General features: G+C 46.3%; 1 protein-coding gene across 8 annotated transcripts in view; it reads left to right on the forward strand.

Moving 5' to 3' along the window:
- The window catches only part of PHF11 (PHD finger protein 11), a 500,916-nt gene that overhangs the window by 73,090 nt on the left and 408,429 nt on the right, over positions 1-19,397 (forward strand). For all 8 annotated transcript variants that reach the window (XM_078657356.1, XM_078657358.1, XM_078657357.1 and 5 more), the window contains exon 3: positions 12,469-12,602. In XM_078657356.1, coding sequence (XP_078513482.1) covers positions 12,469-12,602 — 134 coding nt within the window. The remainder of the gene's footprint in view (positions 1-12,468; positions 12,603-19,397) is intronic.

Here is a 19,397-nt window from a genome sequence, read left to right on the forward strand (position 1 = left end):
ACGCCTCAGCAACATCGGAATACAAGGGAAAGCATTGGACTGGATCATCTCGTTCCTCGTCGGAAGAACCCAGAGAGTTCGCCTCCCCCCCTTCAAATCCGAGGCCAACGAAGTCATCTGCGGCGTACCACAAGGATCATCACTCAGTCCCACCCTCTTCAATGTATACATGAGTCCCCTCGCATCCATCGCGCGCCAACACAACCTCAACATCATCTCCTACGCAGACGACACCCAGCTGATCCTCTCCCTCACCAAAGACCCAAACACCGCCAAAACCAACCTACACGAAGGAATGAAAGAAGTAGCCGAGTGGATGAAGAACAGCCGTTTAAAACTGAACTCGGACAAAACGGAAGTCCTCATCTTAGGATCATCCCCCTTGGCCTGGGATGACTCTTGGTGGCCACCAGCCCTGGGAACCGCACCCATACCAACGGATCACGCACGTAACCTAGGCTTCATCCTGGACTCCTCCCTCTCGATGACCAGACAAGCCAATACCGTCTCATCATCCTGCTTCAACATCCTACGCATGCTCAAAAAAGTCTTCCGCTGGATCCCCACTGAAACAAGAAAGACGGTCACCCACGCACTTGTCACCAGCCGACTGGATTACGGTAACACCCTTTACGCCGGTACCACAGCCAAACTACAGAAAAAACTTCAACGCATCCAAAACGCATCAGCCAGACTCATATTGGACATCCCTCGTCAAGCTCACATTTCCGGTCACCTGAAAGATCTCCACTGGCTCCCCGTCAACAAGAGAATAACGTTCCGTCTCCTCACCCACGCACACAAAGCCCTCTATGACCTAGGACCCGAATGCCTCAACACGAGACTGTCCTTCTACACCCCCACCCGCCAACTACGATCATCCAACCTAGCCCTCGCCACCATTCCACGCATCCACAGATCCACCATGGGGGGAAGATCCTTCTCCTACTTAGCGGCCAAGACCTGGAATTCCCTCCCCACCCACCTCCGCCTGACCCAGAACCACCTCTCCTTCAGAAAGCAATTAAAAACTTGGATATTCGATAAGTAAGTACTCCCGCCTCCTCAAGCGCCTTGAGACCCTGTGGGTGAGTAGTGCGCTATATACATTTTTGAACTTGAACTTGAACTTGAACCTCATATAGATCAAAACAGTCAGGTAGCAAGGAGGCACCAGGGGCAGTTATGTGAGTCTCAGTCTGGGAGCACAGGGGGGCTTTGTCTCCAGAATAAAGGTTGGAGAAGTGATCCTGCCATTGTTGCCCTGTAATGTGGTTCGGGATTGGGTCAGATCCCGTTCTATTCCCACTATTAATTAGCTCCCAGAATAGGGTAGGGTTCTTTTGTTTGGAGGCGTGTTTAAGCTCCTGCCAGTGTGCCTCATCCCAAATGCGTTTTGCCTCCTCTAATGCCCTGGTATATGCCTTTCTTGCCGCTCTGATTGCCAGGGAGACTTTCTTTCTAACAGCTAGCGCTAAGGCCTGCCTCTTCTCCCTACACGCCGATGAGTACCATGGGTTTGGGGCCTTGCTGAACATCTCTTTCGTGCCCTGTTCCCATCTATAATAAAAAAGGAGCCAATCTTATCTAGAGTTTCTCGATAAAACAGAGGAAAAGAAGGTAAGTTCTCCGCTTCACAATGGATCGTTTCAAGCTCCTTAATCTTTAAATCAAGAAGTTCCCTAATGCTTTGGAGTTTACATTCTTGCTGAGATAATTTGTGCCATTTAAGGCTTCTATTGCAGTTGGAGGGGGTTACCTCTCTTGTCGACATTAGAAAAAGAGTTGGTGCCTTTGTCACGGAGGGCGACCTGTCGTTATTGATTTGCATACATAAAGTATTATGGTCGCTAGCCAGAGAATGTTTAACAACCATGTCCAGGAGGCCCCCCCATAATCGCACATCTGCAAGTATGTAATCTATTCGGGACGGAGAGCTTATCCTGTTAAAAGTATTTGCCCCGTTCTGGTCCGAGCATGTCCTTCCGTTTACCGCCCTTAAATTGTAGTCCAGTGTCAGGGCATTAATTTGGATGGCCCTCTGTGACCACTTCTTGATAGGAGCTATATTAAGTGTCGGAATAGCCCATTTAGCATCTTCTTCATTTGTTCCCAAGAGGTTCTCCCCGCTCAGAGGTTCAAATGTGCAGTTGAAGTCCCCGGCTACTATGGTGGTTGAATGAGGCGGAGTGCTGGATAACTCCCACTCCAGTGCTGCTATGGTTGCTGATGTTTGGGCGCCAGGAGAACCTCTAGCATATATATTAAATAGCTCAACAGTTGTGCTATTAGCTGGCCCACTAAGGGTCAGATGAAGAATGTCTCGTGACGAGGAGGTGTGTGTAACGATCGACCAATTTAGCGAGATTTTAATCCAGGTGTGCAATTCCCCAGAGGGACAACCGTTGCCTGAACTTATTGCTGGAATAAAATACGTGGTAAAGCCAGGTTTGTATAGAGGTGTTAGGATCCAAGTTTCCTGGAATAGGCACACATCGAACTTTTCGATGAACTCATTCCACTCAGGGAGGAGTAGTTTCTTCTGAAACCCTGCTATATTCCAGGAAAGAAAGTCGAGGACCTTCAAATTGGACCCTTCCCCGGGGGCTTAACTGTCTAAGGTACAGGCGAGGGCCCGTGCCTGGTGGGCAATGGGTCTCTCGCTCTTTGATCCTTCTATATGGGGGAAGCTAGGGATAGAATTGAACTCCCTGCATCCGGCTCCTACCGGGGTGGTGAAGGTATTCTGAATTGAACCCCCATTTAGTCAGTCAATTGCGTTTAGGCCGGACAAGGTTATAGAAAGGTGTCCTTCTTTGGAACACTAAGCCTCTAACTATTCTCAAAGAAAGCAATATCGGGTAAGTAAAGCCTTTGCCACTGAGAGAGAAGTGAATCCCTGTATCGGGAGATGGGAAGTGGATCTGTGTAGAGAAATCATCCCATGAGCATGGCCTAATACAAATATGTGAAAGATTCCCAATAGATGGGAAGTAACAAGATTGAATTTTTAATATTGACCTGCACAAATATGAACGCCACAATATCGACTTGTCCTACACCACTAACAAAAGTAGATTTGGGATTCCAGTAACAGTGAATCTGCCTTTCAGTATGTATGTTTTCCTTGATAATTCTGTGGTAGATGATATGATGGAGTGATATTTGTGCAGGTTGATATTTATGTCCTCAATCTTGTGATGTACAATCTCTACATGTTTTCATCGCACTGGGAAAGCATAAAAATAGAGTATATATTGGACCTTAGTTGTGATATGTGCAGGGTATTTATTCAGGCTAATCCACAGCATCCTGCAGAGGACGTGGCCAATAGAGGAATGTGTTCTACATTTTCCAGAGCACTGGTGAGCTATGCCATTCTGATTTTGTAATGTTTTGTTTCAATTAGGAAAGTATCAAACAGAAGTATCACATGCTTAGCCAACATATACGTATCCAGAATAAGTTACAAACCATAAATATTAATTTGTCATACCTCTATTGAAAAAGTAAAGTAGCCATAATACACCAGGTAATTTTGACCAAATCTCACGGGAGTAGCTAAGAATAACGAAGGAGAACTGTTCCCTAGCTGGTGCCCATATTTTCATCAGTTTGCGTCTGCTAGGGTTAATATAAATAATAGTAATTCCAAGCTGCAAGAAAGGATACATTCCTGCCTGCATTCTTTATAATCGGGCGGGTTGCTGTGTAGCCATCTGTGGCAGAATATTGAGTTGAATAAATGTGGCACTCCAAAATGGTAATAAGCTTGGACATCAGCTCCTGGCCCGTTACATCCAAAGCAATTAGAAGTCTTACTGAAGCCCCTTTTAAACAATCTGCTTGTGTGTAATACAGATTATTTAGACCCTTCAATGATTGAGCTTTCAAACGAGATACATTAAGAGTATATTGAGCGAGCATATTACTTAGCCTAATATCCTCAAAAGAGACACAGGGCGACCCAGATTCATAGACCACTTGCTCTCCAAGTACTAAATATGATGTTAACATTGCTATTACTCAGAAGGATTTGATTAAAAACCCCTATAGAACCTCATTTAGTAATACAACAGAAGCGACCAAGAAACCAATTATGCGCCAAAGAAACCTCATTGGTAGAAAAATGCTTGAGAAAGTCCTTCAGCATTAAATACCTTAAGAAATCCTACCTAAGCATGCCACATGAGTTCTGTAATTTCTCAAATAACATGAGGATGCCATTTCAGTAGAACTGACCAACCTGTTTAAGTCCTCCATGCCTCCCAGGACCTTATATAGTTATTGTTTTTGAACAACTGCATGTAAGGATTGCACCCTAGGGAAGTATATTGATTAACCAGGCTCTAATGACTAGCCAGTTTTTTTTAAATCCAAAACAGTGTGTGTTTTAAAACTTTAAAAAAACCCAATGACAATCAGACCTTGGATGCGAGTCGGCATGCGACACAAAATATGACAGTCTGGAAACAGATCTACAAAACACCATTTGCATGAGGCCCTAATGGCTGAAAGTCTAAGAACGAAGGAGGAGAGAAAAAGTGAAGCCAAAGTGACGAAGTGCCAATCCACCCACCCATTTGGGGGTAAGTTGTAAATAGCTAATGACACATCGAAGTGTTTTTTTTATACTGCCAAATTAATTTCTCCCAGTTTGACTCGACCTTTTTAAAGAAAAGCTTTAGTGGGTAAAGCAGTATGGATCTAAACAAATAAAGAAAATGTTGCAAAATAGCCATTTTATTTAAACTGCATCTCCTGGTTAGTCCCAAGTGACGTCTATCCTAGTTCTGCAGTGCCGCGATTCAAGGTATAACACAACCTAATTAGGACTGACTATATCCTTCATACTGAAAGATATTCAGTCCCCTAGGTAGATAGCAGATCTAAGATAGTGAGGATCTGTGATTTCTGGAATTAGATTTGCAATAATCTGGGTTTTCTCAATCTTTAGCTTATAACCGGATAACTCCCCAAACTGGCCAGCAGCACATTCGATAGTAGAGACGATATCAGCGGAGATGATTATTAAAATGGCTGTATCATCCACATACACAAGAAATTTAGCATTGAATGCATTGACCCACATTGAGGGTATCGTATTTAAGGACTTTAATACTTGAAAATAGGGCTTTAAATAAAGTGATAAAAGTATTGGAGAGAGATGGCAGCCCTGTCTGGTCCCTTGATGGGGAACAGCCGACTGAAGCTGAACTCGGACAAGACGGAGGTCCTCATCCTCGGATCCAACCCTTCGGCCTGGGACGACTCCTGGTGGCCGACCGCACTGGGATCCGCTCCGGGATCCGCTCCAACACCCACCGACCACGCACGCAACCTAGGGGTCATCCTCGACTCCACCCTCTCCATGACTAAACAGGTCAACGCCGTCTCCTCCTCCTGTTTGAACACCCTCCGCATGCTCCGTAGGATCTACAAGTGGATCCCCACTGAAACGAGAAGAACAGTCACCCGGGCCCTTGTCAGCAGCAGGTTGGACTATGGAAACGCCCTCTACGCAGGAGCCTCGGCCAAACTCCTGAGACGGCTCCAACGCATCCAGAACGCCTCTGCACGCCTGATCCTCGACATCCCTCGCCGCAGCCATATCACACCCCACCTGAGAGACCTGCACTGGCTCCCGGTCGACAAGAGGATAACCTTCAAGCTCCTCACCCATGCACACAAGGCACTCCACAACACCGGACCAACGTACCTCAACAGACAGCTCAACTTCTACACCCCCACCCTCCAGCTCCTCTCCGCCGACCTCGCCCTCGCTACAGTCCCCCGCTTCCGAAGAGCGACCTCAGGCGGCAGAACGTTCTCCCACCTCGCCGCCATGACCTGGAACACCCTCCCCATCCACCTACTGCAGAACCAAGACCTGCTGACCTTCAGAAAACTCCTCAAGACCTGGCTTTTCGAGCAGTAGCAGTATTACCCACCCCAGCGCCTTGAGACCCTCACGGGTGAGTAGTGCGCTTTACAAATGATATGATTGATTGATTGATTGATTAATCACAATCCTGTCTGGAAGACTACCCATGCAAGCTACCCACATCATAAATGTGATATACAGGGTCTTGATACAGGTTATTTAAATAAGTACCAAGACCCGTACGTGCCATGACAGTCCATAGAAAGCCATAGGAGACCCTGTAAATGCTTTTTACACATCCAACAGGATCATCCTGGTGGACTCCCTAAGGTCTACCGCAGCCTCCTAAGCTAAGATGGCTAAATTAATATGAAATATTGTGACCCGTGTTGGATTGAAGCCAATACATGCCACAATAGAGGGGCCCTTTCTCTTTTTTCTTAAAACACTACAATATACGTCTCCCTCAGTATGCTGGTACCGAGCATGAAAAAAGATGATTAACGAACTCATCAAAAATAGGAACAATAATTTCAGAAAATACTTTATAAAATTCAGTTGGAATAGACTCTTGTCCTAACGCTTTACTAGAAGCCAGCTGAAAAAGTACTTTCCTAATCTCCCTCAAAGTAACTGGTACATCCAACATATCACGCTGAAAGGCTGTTGGTTGAGGTAAGCTCATCACCTGCAGATGGCCATCGATCAAATCTTGTGAGGGAGAGCAATCCTCTTGATATAAAGTTAAATACAATTTCGGAAAAGCTGACCGAGTGATCGCAGTACTTGCCATTATCTGTCCAGACAATTTTAAATGCTTGAAATTGAGTTCTTGCTATGCTGTCTCTAAGCTGAAATAATAGCAAATGTCATATTTCTTCACTGTTCTCAGAGCAGGAGACCTGTTTAGTCTGCCATTTTCAGTAGGCCCTATCCCACATTATTGTTTTAAGTAACATGGGTGGTAGTAAGCTGTTTTAATGTTATCCAGACTCTTATTGACTGCCGTTTCAATAGAAGTATTCAACATCTACTTGAAGGAGATTAGTACGAAGTTGAGCCTCCAATGTTTTCTCTGCTTCATCTCACTGTACAACATAGCAAAGAGTCTGACCTCGGACAATGACTTTCAATGCATCCTATACAACCGTTGAGGGGGCCAGCCCTCGTTAAAGCTAATAAATCCTCCCAACCAATCTGACATGAGGCAGTATATAAGGCATCCAGTAACATACATGACCTGGGACTGAAATAGGGATATGACAAGATTTAATATACAATGGTGTGGCAGTATGGTCTGAGACGATCAGCCGATTCAGTTTTATAGCAAGGGCCGGGGCTATAATACTGGTAGCAAGAAATATGTCAATACTGGACAACAAGTGATATGAGGCTGAATGAAATGTAAATCCCAGCAGTAGTCCCTGGCACACCCACCAAACGTCGGAGAGGGCACATGAATCAATAACTTGTTTTAGTGCAGACCGCAACTTCTTCATGCGATCATATGCTCACTGCAACAAAGATGTTGAGTCAAAGCCAGGTTCGAGTGTCAAAATAAAGTACCCACAAATAAAGATTGGGCAGCACCACTGGCTCAGCTCTAATAACGGGAAATACTATTGAGGGATCATCTTTATTCAGAGCATATAGGATACAAATGGTGAATGGAGAATGGAAATGTATCCTCCCTAATTTGAGCAAGGATCCACTTGCCTGATTTATCGACTTTGACAATTCTTGCATACCAGTATTTACTTCTGGCTAATGAAGCAACCCCACTATGGCACATTACAGCCAGATCTGGTGAGTTTCTTGTAGCCTAGGCTATGCAATTTATTAGATTCTTGCAGTGTTAAGTGGGTCTCCTCCAAACAGAGTAACTGTGGTTTAAGTGTAGATATGCAGCAGGGGGTAAGATTGGGAGGAACTATGATGGAGGAGCGAGGCTGATATCTGCAGCCCCTATCAAGCTCCCATGATGGGTTTTCTTGTGAGAGAAAGCTCAGGCTCAGGAAAAGACATGTGACTGGCTCAATAAGGGCTTAAGTGTTAACTGTGATGTTAACATATACATTTACCCTGAGATTCCTTGCCGCTCAGACCTCCATGTTCTTGCGGGCTTCGATTGGGGCTCCTTGGTGTTTCGGGTCTCTCCACTCTTCTCGAATCCATGTCTTACTGGCTCTGTGCGTTGGACTCACAAGACAGCGCAAGGGGTCCTGATTGGTGGAACACTGCAATGCCAAACCCTGATTATATATTTCTGGGTGAGACTTAGTAAAGTGGCAGTTTCTGCAAGCATTCTGGGCATTTGTCCCAGTGGGCATTCTGTGTGGACCAGTAAACCTTGAACCTGATACTTGATATAGTGTTATTGGGAGTCAGTGGAGTGTCTGAAGGGCAGATGTAATATGGTTTTATGTGGATAGGTATTAAACATATTCTGTTTCAGAAATTGTAACCTGGTGCTGAGTTTTGTTCTTGTGTCCAATGTAGATGATGTTAGAGTAATCTATTACAAGGGAGCTCATTGGCTCGGTTTGGAATAGTGGGATTATTTGAAGTGCTGCAGGCTTAAAGCCTTGAACCACTATGTTGATCTGAGTAGCGACTCCCGAGTCAAAAACTACCCTCAGGTTCTTTACTTTGAGAAGGCTTGATTTTGTGGTTCCAAGGCTGTGGCCAAACAAAGGGTAGTCAGATGTGTTCATTTTCACCCAATACTAAAATCTCCTTGTTAGATCCATTCATGCAGAGGACAATGTCCTTCATCTAGTGAAATTGTAGAGTATATGGTCAAGCAGAAGGTGTCATTAGGGTTCCCAGGTGTAATAACAAGCTGGAAATGGACTTGGGTGTGATCTGCATACATTTGGAAATTCAGTTGACACTGCTGGAGAAACTGTAGAGGGATCCTCTCTGTAAATGGTATTTTTGTACATAACAAAATGTGATCGAGAGGAAATAGGATTCTATAGAAAAGCTGATGGACTTCAGATCCTTGCAGAAGCTGCATGGACAGTCCTTGTGATGAGAGCTACTTGTAGGTATATATCTAGATTTTCATTTTTTTCCAACCCAAAAAAACATTTGGGACAGCTCTGTGCTGTCCAGATACTCAAGCCTGGTGGACCTTGCACAGAGAATAATGATCCACAGCATCAGACTCCATTGAGACTTGGAGCCTCTCAAACTCTCACAGCTGACCTCCATTCATTCTAGTTTGTGTATACTGCCTGCAACGCTATCCCCCGCTTCTTGGCATTCTGCTTCAAGAGTAAAATGCTTTGACTAGTATGCGTTCTTCACGCAAAACCACTCTAAAGACACTGGTGACAAATCTTTTTTTGCCGAAGCATTTCTGACGCATTGCTTTTCAACAATGGCATTCAGCCGGTTAATAAACCAACCCGGTAAAACACGAATTGAAGAAAATTATTTTCTTCAGGTTGGTTTGTGTTTTTTTGTTTAATAGGTGGTTTCTCCACCTTTAACCCTTTAGGTGCTGCCGTCGGCCAACGGTCGTCACGGGCACTACCTCCCCAGTGCTGCGTGCGACCGCTGGACGTCCAGTTCAGCACTGGATAATGGACAGCGCAGCACTGGGGAGGTTTGTTTACGAGCTCCTAAGGTGTTAAGTCCAACGCTTATTTGTTTTTTTCCTACTTTAGGAGAGGGGTGCCAGGGTTCCCTGACAGCCCTTGTAATCTTTTCCACCTTCCCTTTTCAATGTAACTCCTTTGTACGCTCCACTTCTGGCTTCATCCTTGTGTTTTTAAATTCCCTTCTAGTGACCCCCTGCCCATCCTTACCATTCCAGTCATCGATTCCCACCCCGTTTTCCCTACTCACCTTAATTTTACCCTCATGTTCTTTCTTCCTTTCAGTCTTCCTCTTCACTACTAACAAGTTTTTTTCCAGTCCCAGGATTCAATACTAGGCGCGGCATTCCTTTTCAATGAAAACATTCTATTTTCATAGAACATATATTTCGTCCTTGTAACATTTAGCATGTGTTTGTAATTTCGGAAATTTGTCATAATGATGGAATTATTCTGCCATGTCAAGTCTAGACCACACATTCTGGGCCTCACGCAGAGCACCAAAACTTCACAATAATAGATGATGCTTCAGCCAACACCTTTTTAGGTCTCGGCTAGGGTAGACTGCGCACATGCACAGTCTCGCTGGCGAGATTAAATGATTTGGAGTAGCGAGGTTAAGCCCCGCCCCTCTTCTCCATTGGCTGGCCTCCTAAACGGCAGCCAGCCATTGGAGAAGAGGTCCCAGTGACGTTCTTTTTTCCATCTAAGCCCGTCCTTTTGCGATTGGGGGGCGTGTTTTTTTACTTTCTTTCTCCCCTCTTCTCCATTGGCTGGCCTCCTAAACGGTGGCCAGCCATTGGAGAAGATGTAAACAACAGTCAAAAACACGCCCCCCAGTCTGAAAAGGACGGGGCTGTTTTTTTTGCCAGGGCTGGTTTTTGTTCCCGCTCTGACCTTGGACTCCCGGGCCGCATTCCACAAGACATTTTGCAGGTGCTTAGAAGGTTTGTTTTTCATCGCCCTGTGGTAGGAGAGCAAACATGTGATCCAGATTTACTAATTTTGGTGCTTTTCTTTTTTTTACATTAGAAGGGAGTCAACATTGTTCTAAAAGTTAGCAATCCATATTGTTCAGGCATGCGTCTGCATCAAATTCCTACAACTACAAAGCCTGCGACGCGCGTCTTCTGTTTTGATGTGGACGCCGGGCTCCGCATTCTGTTTCACTTCATCAGCTTGCACAAATTTCAATGAAAACGATTACCTCTCGCCAAGCTCTTTCCCAGCCAGAGACTTCAATCAAAAGAGCAGCGGCGGAACGCTTCCAAATAAAACGTGAACTCTGGGTGTACTCCTGCACCCATCCAGGATTCAGGGAGGACTTCCGGCAAGAGCAATGCCCAATGACAAACAGAGTGAGGTAAAGAAATTCTGATCCGAGCAGCTCACTAACACGAGAGGCGGCGAGCCTGGGAGGCATCCTTCCTCCGGGAGGCTTCTTCGGTACGGAAGCCGTGCAGGCAAAAAATGGTACTTTGCATATTCGCCGTGCGCTGCCCGACCGACACTCTTCGGTGCTTGAGGAAACCCGGAAGAGGGGCAGGGAGATGCCTCGCCGCGAGCCGGTGTGCAGAATGCGAACCAGATTTGCCCCGACAAGTCCTGGAAGGGGAGGCGGAAGACATGCCGCCACCGAGAAGGAACGCAGAGCTGGGAGGCAGGAGAGCCCGGGCCGCATTCCACAGTGCACTCCCTGGAACACACAGGCTCTGGGGCCACTCGGTGGGCCCAGGGTTCACCTGCTCCACGCAAGGCACCGAACACCCCCCACCTCTCCACTCTTCTATCTGGGTGAAGGCAGACCTGGGAGGAGGGTGGGGGCAATAGAGACAACATGAGGAAGCAGGAACTGTGTGTGGGTGCTCACACCACATGAAGTGGCATTTCTATTTCGGACGGTTAATGTAACATCTATGAAGTGTTTCTTTCGACTGTTTAATGATAATAGCAGAGAAACTCCTTACTGTGGACTCGCCCAAAGCTGGTTGCAAATTAAGAACTCCTATTTTCCGATTTCTAACAGGAGAGGTGTAACGTTGTGACACCTAAGGGGATCGTGTCGTCTTCACCCATCACTAAATTGTGTCAAGCCATCCAGCAATGCACAGCACGCCTTTTCACGGATATTGCAATTAAACAAATTAGGCACAGATTTTATCAACTGACCACGTCCGGGTGAAAGGCTGAGACGGCTCTGTCTGTATTTATGCCAGCAACTTGCACACTATACCCAGATCTCACTTACTAGCGTTTATTTCGTTTTATTTTTTTTAGGGAAAGAAGTAGGTCTGTGTTGAGCGTAGGAGAGCTACATTTTATTTAGCCGCAAGTCTTCCTGTGTCTGTGGCTCTGTGTGTGTGTGTGTGTGTGTGTGTGGCTCTGTGTGTGTGTGGGGCTCTTTGTGTGTGTGTGTGTGGGGCTCTTTGTGTGTGTGTGTGGGGGGCTCTGTGTGTGTGTGTGTGGGGGGCTCTGTGTGTGTGTTTGGGGGCCTCTGTGTGTGTGTGTGTGTGGCTCTGTGTGTGGGGGGCTCTGTGTGTGTGTGGCTCTGTGTGTGTGTGGCTCTGTGTTTGTGTGTAGCTCTGTGTGTGGGGGGCTCTGTGTTTGTGTGTGGCATTTGCGAGAGATTAAGCTATTGGCATTGTAAATGACAATGCCATTTATTTATCTGTTTTCAAAACCAACACATAAATAAAAATGTTGTCATTTACAATTCCAATAGCTCTAACTTTTGCAAAGGCCAGACCGTTGCATTGTAGATGCTTGTTCCTTAATGATGTTCTAAATGATTGAGTAAATACCTACTTGACCTGTTGATGAACGCTTTGGAGCCTTGACAAGAGGTCGGATAACATTATCGAAATGCCACAATGCAATGCAATAGAACATAAGACAATCTGTTTGCAGGATTGTGGCAACTAGGTGGCACACACAGCCCAGTACACCTCTTATTGATCCATATCTTTGTCTAATTTTCAGAGATGTAATTTGTGTAAACAGTCAGGAGCTACAGTAGGCTGTGATGTTTCCAGTTGCAAGAAGTCCTATCACTATTTGTGTGCATTGAAATGCGATGCCTCAGCGATTGAGGATGAAAAGAATGGAATATACAAGTGAGTATGAAATAATTTTTTTTCCATTTTTACTAAACTATCTTTACCTGCCATTAACACTTAATCGCTATGCCTTCTACAGTAGTTTGCATGCTTTTTTTTTATTTCATTATGTATTTTCTTACGCAAAAGAGCTCTTAAGTTCTTAAGCACTGTCATACTAGCAGGTTTCTTTAGTTTTGGAAAATTTCAGTTACTATTCAGCGGGCAGTGTTACTGAAGTGGAAACATAATGAGTAAGTTTGTCTTTTGAGTTATTGTGATGCAAAGAAAAGCCTTCTGGTTGCACATATTCCATAATATCATAAGTTATGCACATGGATTTAGTGCATGTACAGTAAGTGTGCTTGCTCCAGAAGTAATGATCTTATTGGCCCAAAGTGCTTCAGAACGATAAAAGTCTTTGGCCGGTGACCGAAGGCTGGTAAAGGCTGCTAAAAACTTCGCTGCTATCCCTGGTCCCTGATGCACACTGCACTTTGGGGACGACCCCTGGAGGGGGAGAGACGCCCCAAAAGCCAGCTTGCGTTCCCGCAGCACGGGAGACCGAAGGCTGCTGAAAACTTTGCTGCTATCCCTGGTCCCTGAGCCCTGACGCACGCTGCACTTTGGGGACGACCCCTGGAGAGGGAGAACCGTCACAAAAGCCTGCTTGCGGACTCTCAGTGCTGGACGAGCGCGGGGCGTGCCTGGGCTCAGCCCGGGCCAAGACCGGGCCAAGACCGGGCCAAGACGGGCCAGTCTTAGCCCATCAGTGACCGACAGAGGCCGGGTTGGGACACCCCTCTAAGGTGGGTGTGCCACTATCTAGTGATTTCTAGGTCTGTTGGGGGATTTTTTGTTCCTTTACCCTATTGTGACTAGACCGTAAGTGAGATTTATAAAAAGTCATGGGTAAAAGAATGTTGGGCCTTACACCGAGCACAGCAGGAACGCTGGGAGGACAACAATCATTATTGACTTATTTGACCGGTGCGATGGGGGGGCCATTGAGGAGCGAATCCACACAGTAGAAGAGACTCTTACCCAAGGACTGCAGGGCTCTGTTATCCACTCTGGAATATATAGATTGACCAAGAACTCAACACACAGAGGAGTTGACCAGGTGAGGATGGAACTTTCTTCGCCAGTGGGTGTCCCCTTACGAGGGTTGGGGAGTGGTCAAGCTCCTCCTCGAGAGAGTGGAATAGTTTGAAATCTGTTCTCGGTGTATCTTACTGAGGGCATGGAGCCGACTAATAATCATTCCAACTCTGTTGGTAATTCTGAATCCAGACCTGATGTCGTAGTATCATCGAATATGATTGGGGAAATTCCTAGTGGAAATATGTGCCCTCGTGAGCTAGGAGGGGGACAAGCTAAGGTATATACCAATGAGGCTTGTGAAATTCTTTATTGGAACATCACGGGCCTGTCCACCAAAGTTAATAACCCTGAGTGGTTAACCTTTGTAGAACATTTCTCTATAATTTGTCTACAAGAAACCTGGTCAGACAAGGAACATCACATTATTGGCTTCAGATCCTTTTTTACACCGGCAGCTAGCAGTGAGCACGGGCGTAGTAAAGGGGGCCTGTGTACATATATTTCTAATACGGCAGGGGTATGTAATACTAAACTTATAAGTGAGTGTAACTACTATCAAATTTTATTAATAAACAAGATAGGAGGACATGGTTCAGTGTTAATTAATTTTGATAAGAACATTCCCAAACCTCAGACTATGAGTGTGCTCAAGAATCTATGTAATATCTTGGGTAGCTTGGACGACAAAATGTCTGGTGATATATGTATTATTTGGGGTGGTGATTTTAACTGTTTTTTTGTGCCAGCATAACCAATGGGGTATATGTGGTCTAGGTAAAGAGAAAGAAGATCAATCTGCCCATTTTTCTCACTGTGTATTGGGGGACCTGTTAAATGAAATCTCGTTTCAGTCTGACCTGGGTTATGCAAATTAATTGTGTACTTTAACATCTATACGGTACAGTGCCCAGGAACTTCTCGACCTCTGTGGGCCAATACCGGAGGTATGTAGGCATAGTACAGTGGGGGGGGTAATACGGCTGGAGATGCAGGCACTGCCTATGGGACGCGTCTCCCGCGGAAGTTGGTCACAACTACCTGAACTGCTGCCTGCTAAACTGCCGCTCCTTATGGAAGCATAGCTTGGAAGTTTTTGATCTTTTGATAGACTGCCAGCCGGATGTACTTTTCCTCACCGAGACCTGGCTAGACACAGGCTCTGAGGCAGAGATTGTAGAGGCGCTTCCAAGCGAGTATGCTATTACTAGGATGGATCAGACAACTGGCAGTTGCCAATAGCGCTCATTTTCAAACATACCCTCCAATGCACACTAGAGTCAATTGACATTACTTATAGTGAGAAGGGGGCTTTCGCGATCCGAGTGAACGCTAATCTCACAGTGATGGGCCTCCTGGTCTACAGACCCCTGGTTCGTCTACACGGTTTTTGCCTAGTTATGTTATGTTACGTCTATTTATTGTGCGCACAGATACTCCAGCCAAGGAGCGTCCTGGCGCAGAGACAAGGTAGCCCGTAACACAACGGGAGGCAGAAAAAGGCTAATAAACAGCTAAAACAAAAACAGGGACTAAGAAACAGCTAAAACAGGAAGGTTTTTATCGCCTTCCGGAAGGTCAGCAGGTCCTCCAACAAGCGGATTTCAACAGGCAGGGAGTTCCATGCTGACGCAGCCATTACCCTAAACGAACGGCCTCCCATGCGGCTAAGCCTGAATCTGGGAACCACCGCAAGGGCCAGACCTTGAGAGCGGAGGCAACGGGCAGGAACGTAAAAAGACAGACAATTCGACAGGATTAGTCTGATCGAAAGCCTCACCCAGAGATCACTACGCCACAACAGATTTCTAGTCCTGGGCGACCTCAACCTTCATTTTGAGGAGCCCAGGAGTGGTGCGGTTGACGCGTTATGTCAAGAATTACTGACGCTTCAATTAAGGATCGTCTCGGACCGCCCCACCCACCAGGGGGGTCATACCCTTGACCCCATTTTTGCCAACTGGCAGGACATTGCAGCAAAGGTCCCTCTTCCTGTCCCGTGGTCTGAACACTTCTTGATCCACTTTAACATACATATACCTGAGCCGACTGCCCAGACGAAACTATCGTCGGCAGTAAAAACCCGGAACTGGGTGGGCTTCTCCTGGGCGCAATTCAACAGCGTCCTCATTGAGGGAGGCTCCCCGGGAGGTATGGACATCGAAAGCGCCTGCACCAACCTAAATAGGCGCTTAACGCAAGCTCTGGATAGCACAGTTCCTTGGGTAAGGAGAAAAATGCAGGGCAGGGCTCAAAAATCTGCTCCCTGGTTCAATGATGAACTTCGCCTCGCCAAAAAAGAATGTAAACGGCTGGAGAGAAGTTGGAGAAAGGCTCTCTCGGAACAGGAGGGGAAAGAATACCATGCTAGGCTGCACACATATCATGGGCTTATTAGGAAAGCGAAGGCTTGCTATTATCAAGAGAGAATTGGGGCAGCGGAGAACCCGGCCAAAGAACTGTTCAAGATTTATAAGGAAATCTCCTCTCTGGATAATCGCACTCCCTCTGTCTTGGGTACTGTGGAGGCTTGCAATCGGATAGCTGACTTTTTCTCTAATAAGGTAGACAAAATCTACTCCTCCTTCCATGATGAAGCTAGGGAAGGCAGAGGCATCGGACTGTGTGTGAGAGGTGTGTGGGAGGGGGAAGGTTTGAGCAACCTCCTGGCCCCACCTCCTGAGACACTCATTCAAATATGCTCAAATGTGAAGTCAGGCTCTCCTAGGGATCCTGCGGCCCCTAAAGTTCTCAAGGAGAGTATCTCCGCCCTGGAACCATATGTCAGACACCTTTTGGAGATCTCTTTTGGGACTGGCGTGGTACCCAATTGCTGGAAAGAGGCAGCGGTCTTGCCTCTACCCAAAAAACCTCATATCCGCCCTGAACGACTCGATAATCTGCGTCCTATTTCTCTTCTTCCCTACTTTGCTAAAGTGGCGGAGAAGGTAGTGAATAACCAACTGACGACGCATGTGGGGAAATTCCATCTTCTTCATTCTTCTCAATCGGGCTTTCGGGCTGGTCATTCCACCGAGACGGCATTGTTATATGCCGTCGAAATAATCAGGCAGAGGGTGGATGCTGGGCAGACAGTGGCCCTGATCCTGTTAGACCTTAGCGCCGCCTTTGACACTGTGGCACACAACACCTTGCTACAGTGTCTAGAGGCGGGTGGTGTCTCGGGTCTTGCCTTGAAGTGGTTGGGTTCCTTCCTGGCCGAGCGTAGATTTCAGGTGAGACAGGGCTCCCACTACTCTAAGAGCATTAGGCTACGTCAAGGGGTTCCGCAAGGCTCGGCCTTGAGTCCAACCCTCTTTAATCTCTATGTGGCCCCCCATATTAACATCGCAGAGCGGTTCGGGATCAGGGTGGTGTCATACGCAGACGACACACAACTGGTGGTGTCCCTTACGCAGGATCTGGACTCGGCAGCCCCCAACTTCACGGCATGTCTGCAGGAATTGGCATCCTGGATGTCTGACAATTGCCTGAAGCTGAACGGTAACAAGACCGAGGTGCTGATTGTAGGCCACACTCCATCAGTTTGGTCGTCGGCGTGGTGGCCTCAGACTTTGGGTCCCACCCCCATACCGAGCAATCAGGTGAAGAACCTGGGCATGTGGCTTGATCCTAAACTCTCTTTTGAGTATCAGTCCAGACGGGTGGCAGGTACCTGCTTTGGGGTCTTAAAAGGCCTCCGTAAGACCTTGGACCTGCTGCCAGTGCCGGCCAGGAAGACTATGATGCACGCCCTGGTAACTTCCCGGCTGGATTACGGCAATTTGCTGTATCTGGGTGCGACGGGGGCGTGTTTAAATAGGCTCCAATGTGTGCAGAATGCCGCGGCGAGGTTGGTCCTCATGCTACCTAGAAGGGAGTCTTCGAAGAAGGCTCTGGTGTTGCTTCACTGGCTCCCTATTAGAGAGAGGGTGATGTTTAAGGCACTCTGTGTGTGCCATCGCATCTTCCAAGGTAAGAGCCCGGCATACCTGGCAGACTTGGTCTCTTACTATCTGCCCACTAGGCAACTGAGATCTTGTGGATCGGGTCTGTTGACTGTACCTAAGATTTCGAAGTCCAGGATGAGTGTCAGATCGTTTCGTCGCCTGGCCTGGCCTGGCCCCTCAACACTGGAATAAACTGCCACCGAGTCTTAGGCTGGAGGCAGCGGAAACCAAGTTCAGGAAGGACCTGAAAACTCACCTTTTTCGTGTGGAGTTAGGTCACTACTAATCTCTGCATTCGCTGTCTAGCTCTGTGCGGTCGCCTTTCACCATAGCGCGGGGACACACCAGCTGGTGTAACCAGGCGCTCTACAAATCTCTTATTATTATTATTAATAACTGTAGCCTTTAAGCCTACGTTTAACGGTAGGGGATGTAACTCTATAATTGACTACATCCTAGTTTCAAGTAGATATCAACGTAAAGTTCTGTCCTTCACAACACATGATTTTTTAATGAGTGATCATTATCCAGTTAGCATGGCTCTTGAATTGGAGAGGACAGATAAAACTAATAGTCAAGAGCAGTCAAACTATGATTTTAAGATCAATCTTGCTAGTAGTAAAGGGTACTTCCTAAAGTGGGCAAAAGTGGATCCCGTGGCCTTTATACATAATTTGATGAACAGTACTTGGGATGATTTTGAAATTTGTTTGGCCGAGGGTAATGAGGATAAAGAGGTTTTAAATGCTTTTTGCAATATCTCAGGCGAGGCTCGAACGTTACTGACGAGGGAGCAGAAACAGGGTTTGCATAAGCCACAGGGATGGTTTGACAAAGATTGTAGCAAGGCCCATACCCTCTTGAAGAAGGCATTGCACAGCCCAAATAGATCTAGAGAGGAAATAAGACAGGCCTTAAAAAGGAGAAAGATTCAATTGAAGATAGAAGCATGGGAGACGTTACACGAGGCATGTGTTAGAAAAGATAACTACGCCTTCTGGAAATCAGTGAATGCCCCATTCTTCATACTGATGGATACTGATAAGATAGATATCGCTATCACTGAGGATAAGTGGGTCGAATTCTTTGCGGGCCTTTATAATGAGGATCCTACGGGACAAAATGAGATAGCCTCATTGGTAGCGATCACCAACGACAGAGTGCAGAAGGAAGTATTCCCCATAGATATTAGCATCTCTATAGAGGAGGTCACTAGGGCCTTATAAGAGAGTGCCTCTGGTAAAGCGCCAGGACCGGATGGCGTCCCCGTGGACGTTTATAAAAGTAATATTGAATTATGGGCCTCTCTACTTACTAATTTTTTAAATAGATGTAGTCATTATGGTTTTATTTCCACATGGTCGGATGCTATAGTGATCCCCATTTTTAAAAAGAAAGACAGAAACGAACCAAGTTGCGACCGCCCAATCTCCCTGCTAGACTCCCTTCTGAAAGTCGTGGGGAGGGGAATTCTTAACAGACTACAATCTTGGGCCGAAGAGACAGGTCTCCTATCAAACCTACAATATGGCTTCCGAGCGGGGCTGGGCACGGTTGAGCAAGGTCTGAATTTAATGTTGATTATAAGTAAATACACGGTTGCTAAGGAGGGAAAACTTTTTCTGTCATTCGTTGACTTAAGTTCAGCGTTTGATTGTGTAAATCATGAAATATTGTGGAGAGTTCTTAAAGACATGGAAATTGACCCATCCTTGCTTTTATTTATCAAAGAACTGTACAGTGAGGCAGGTGCCAGGATCCG

The sequence above is a fragment of the Lissotriton helveticus genome, chromosome 8 (genome assembly GCF_964261635.1).
Source record: "Lissotriton helveticus chromosome 8, aLisHel1.1, whole genome shotgun sequence".
Taxonomy (NCBI): Eukaryota; Metazoa; Chordata; class Amphibia; order Caudata; family Salamandridae; genus Lissotriton; species Lissotriton helveticus.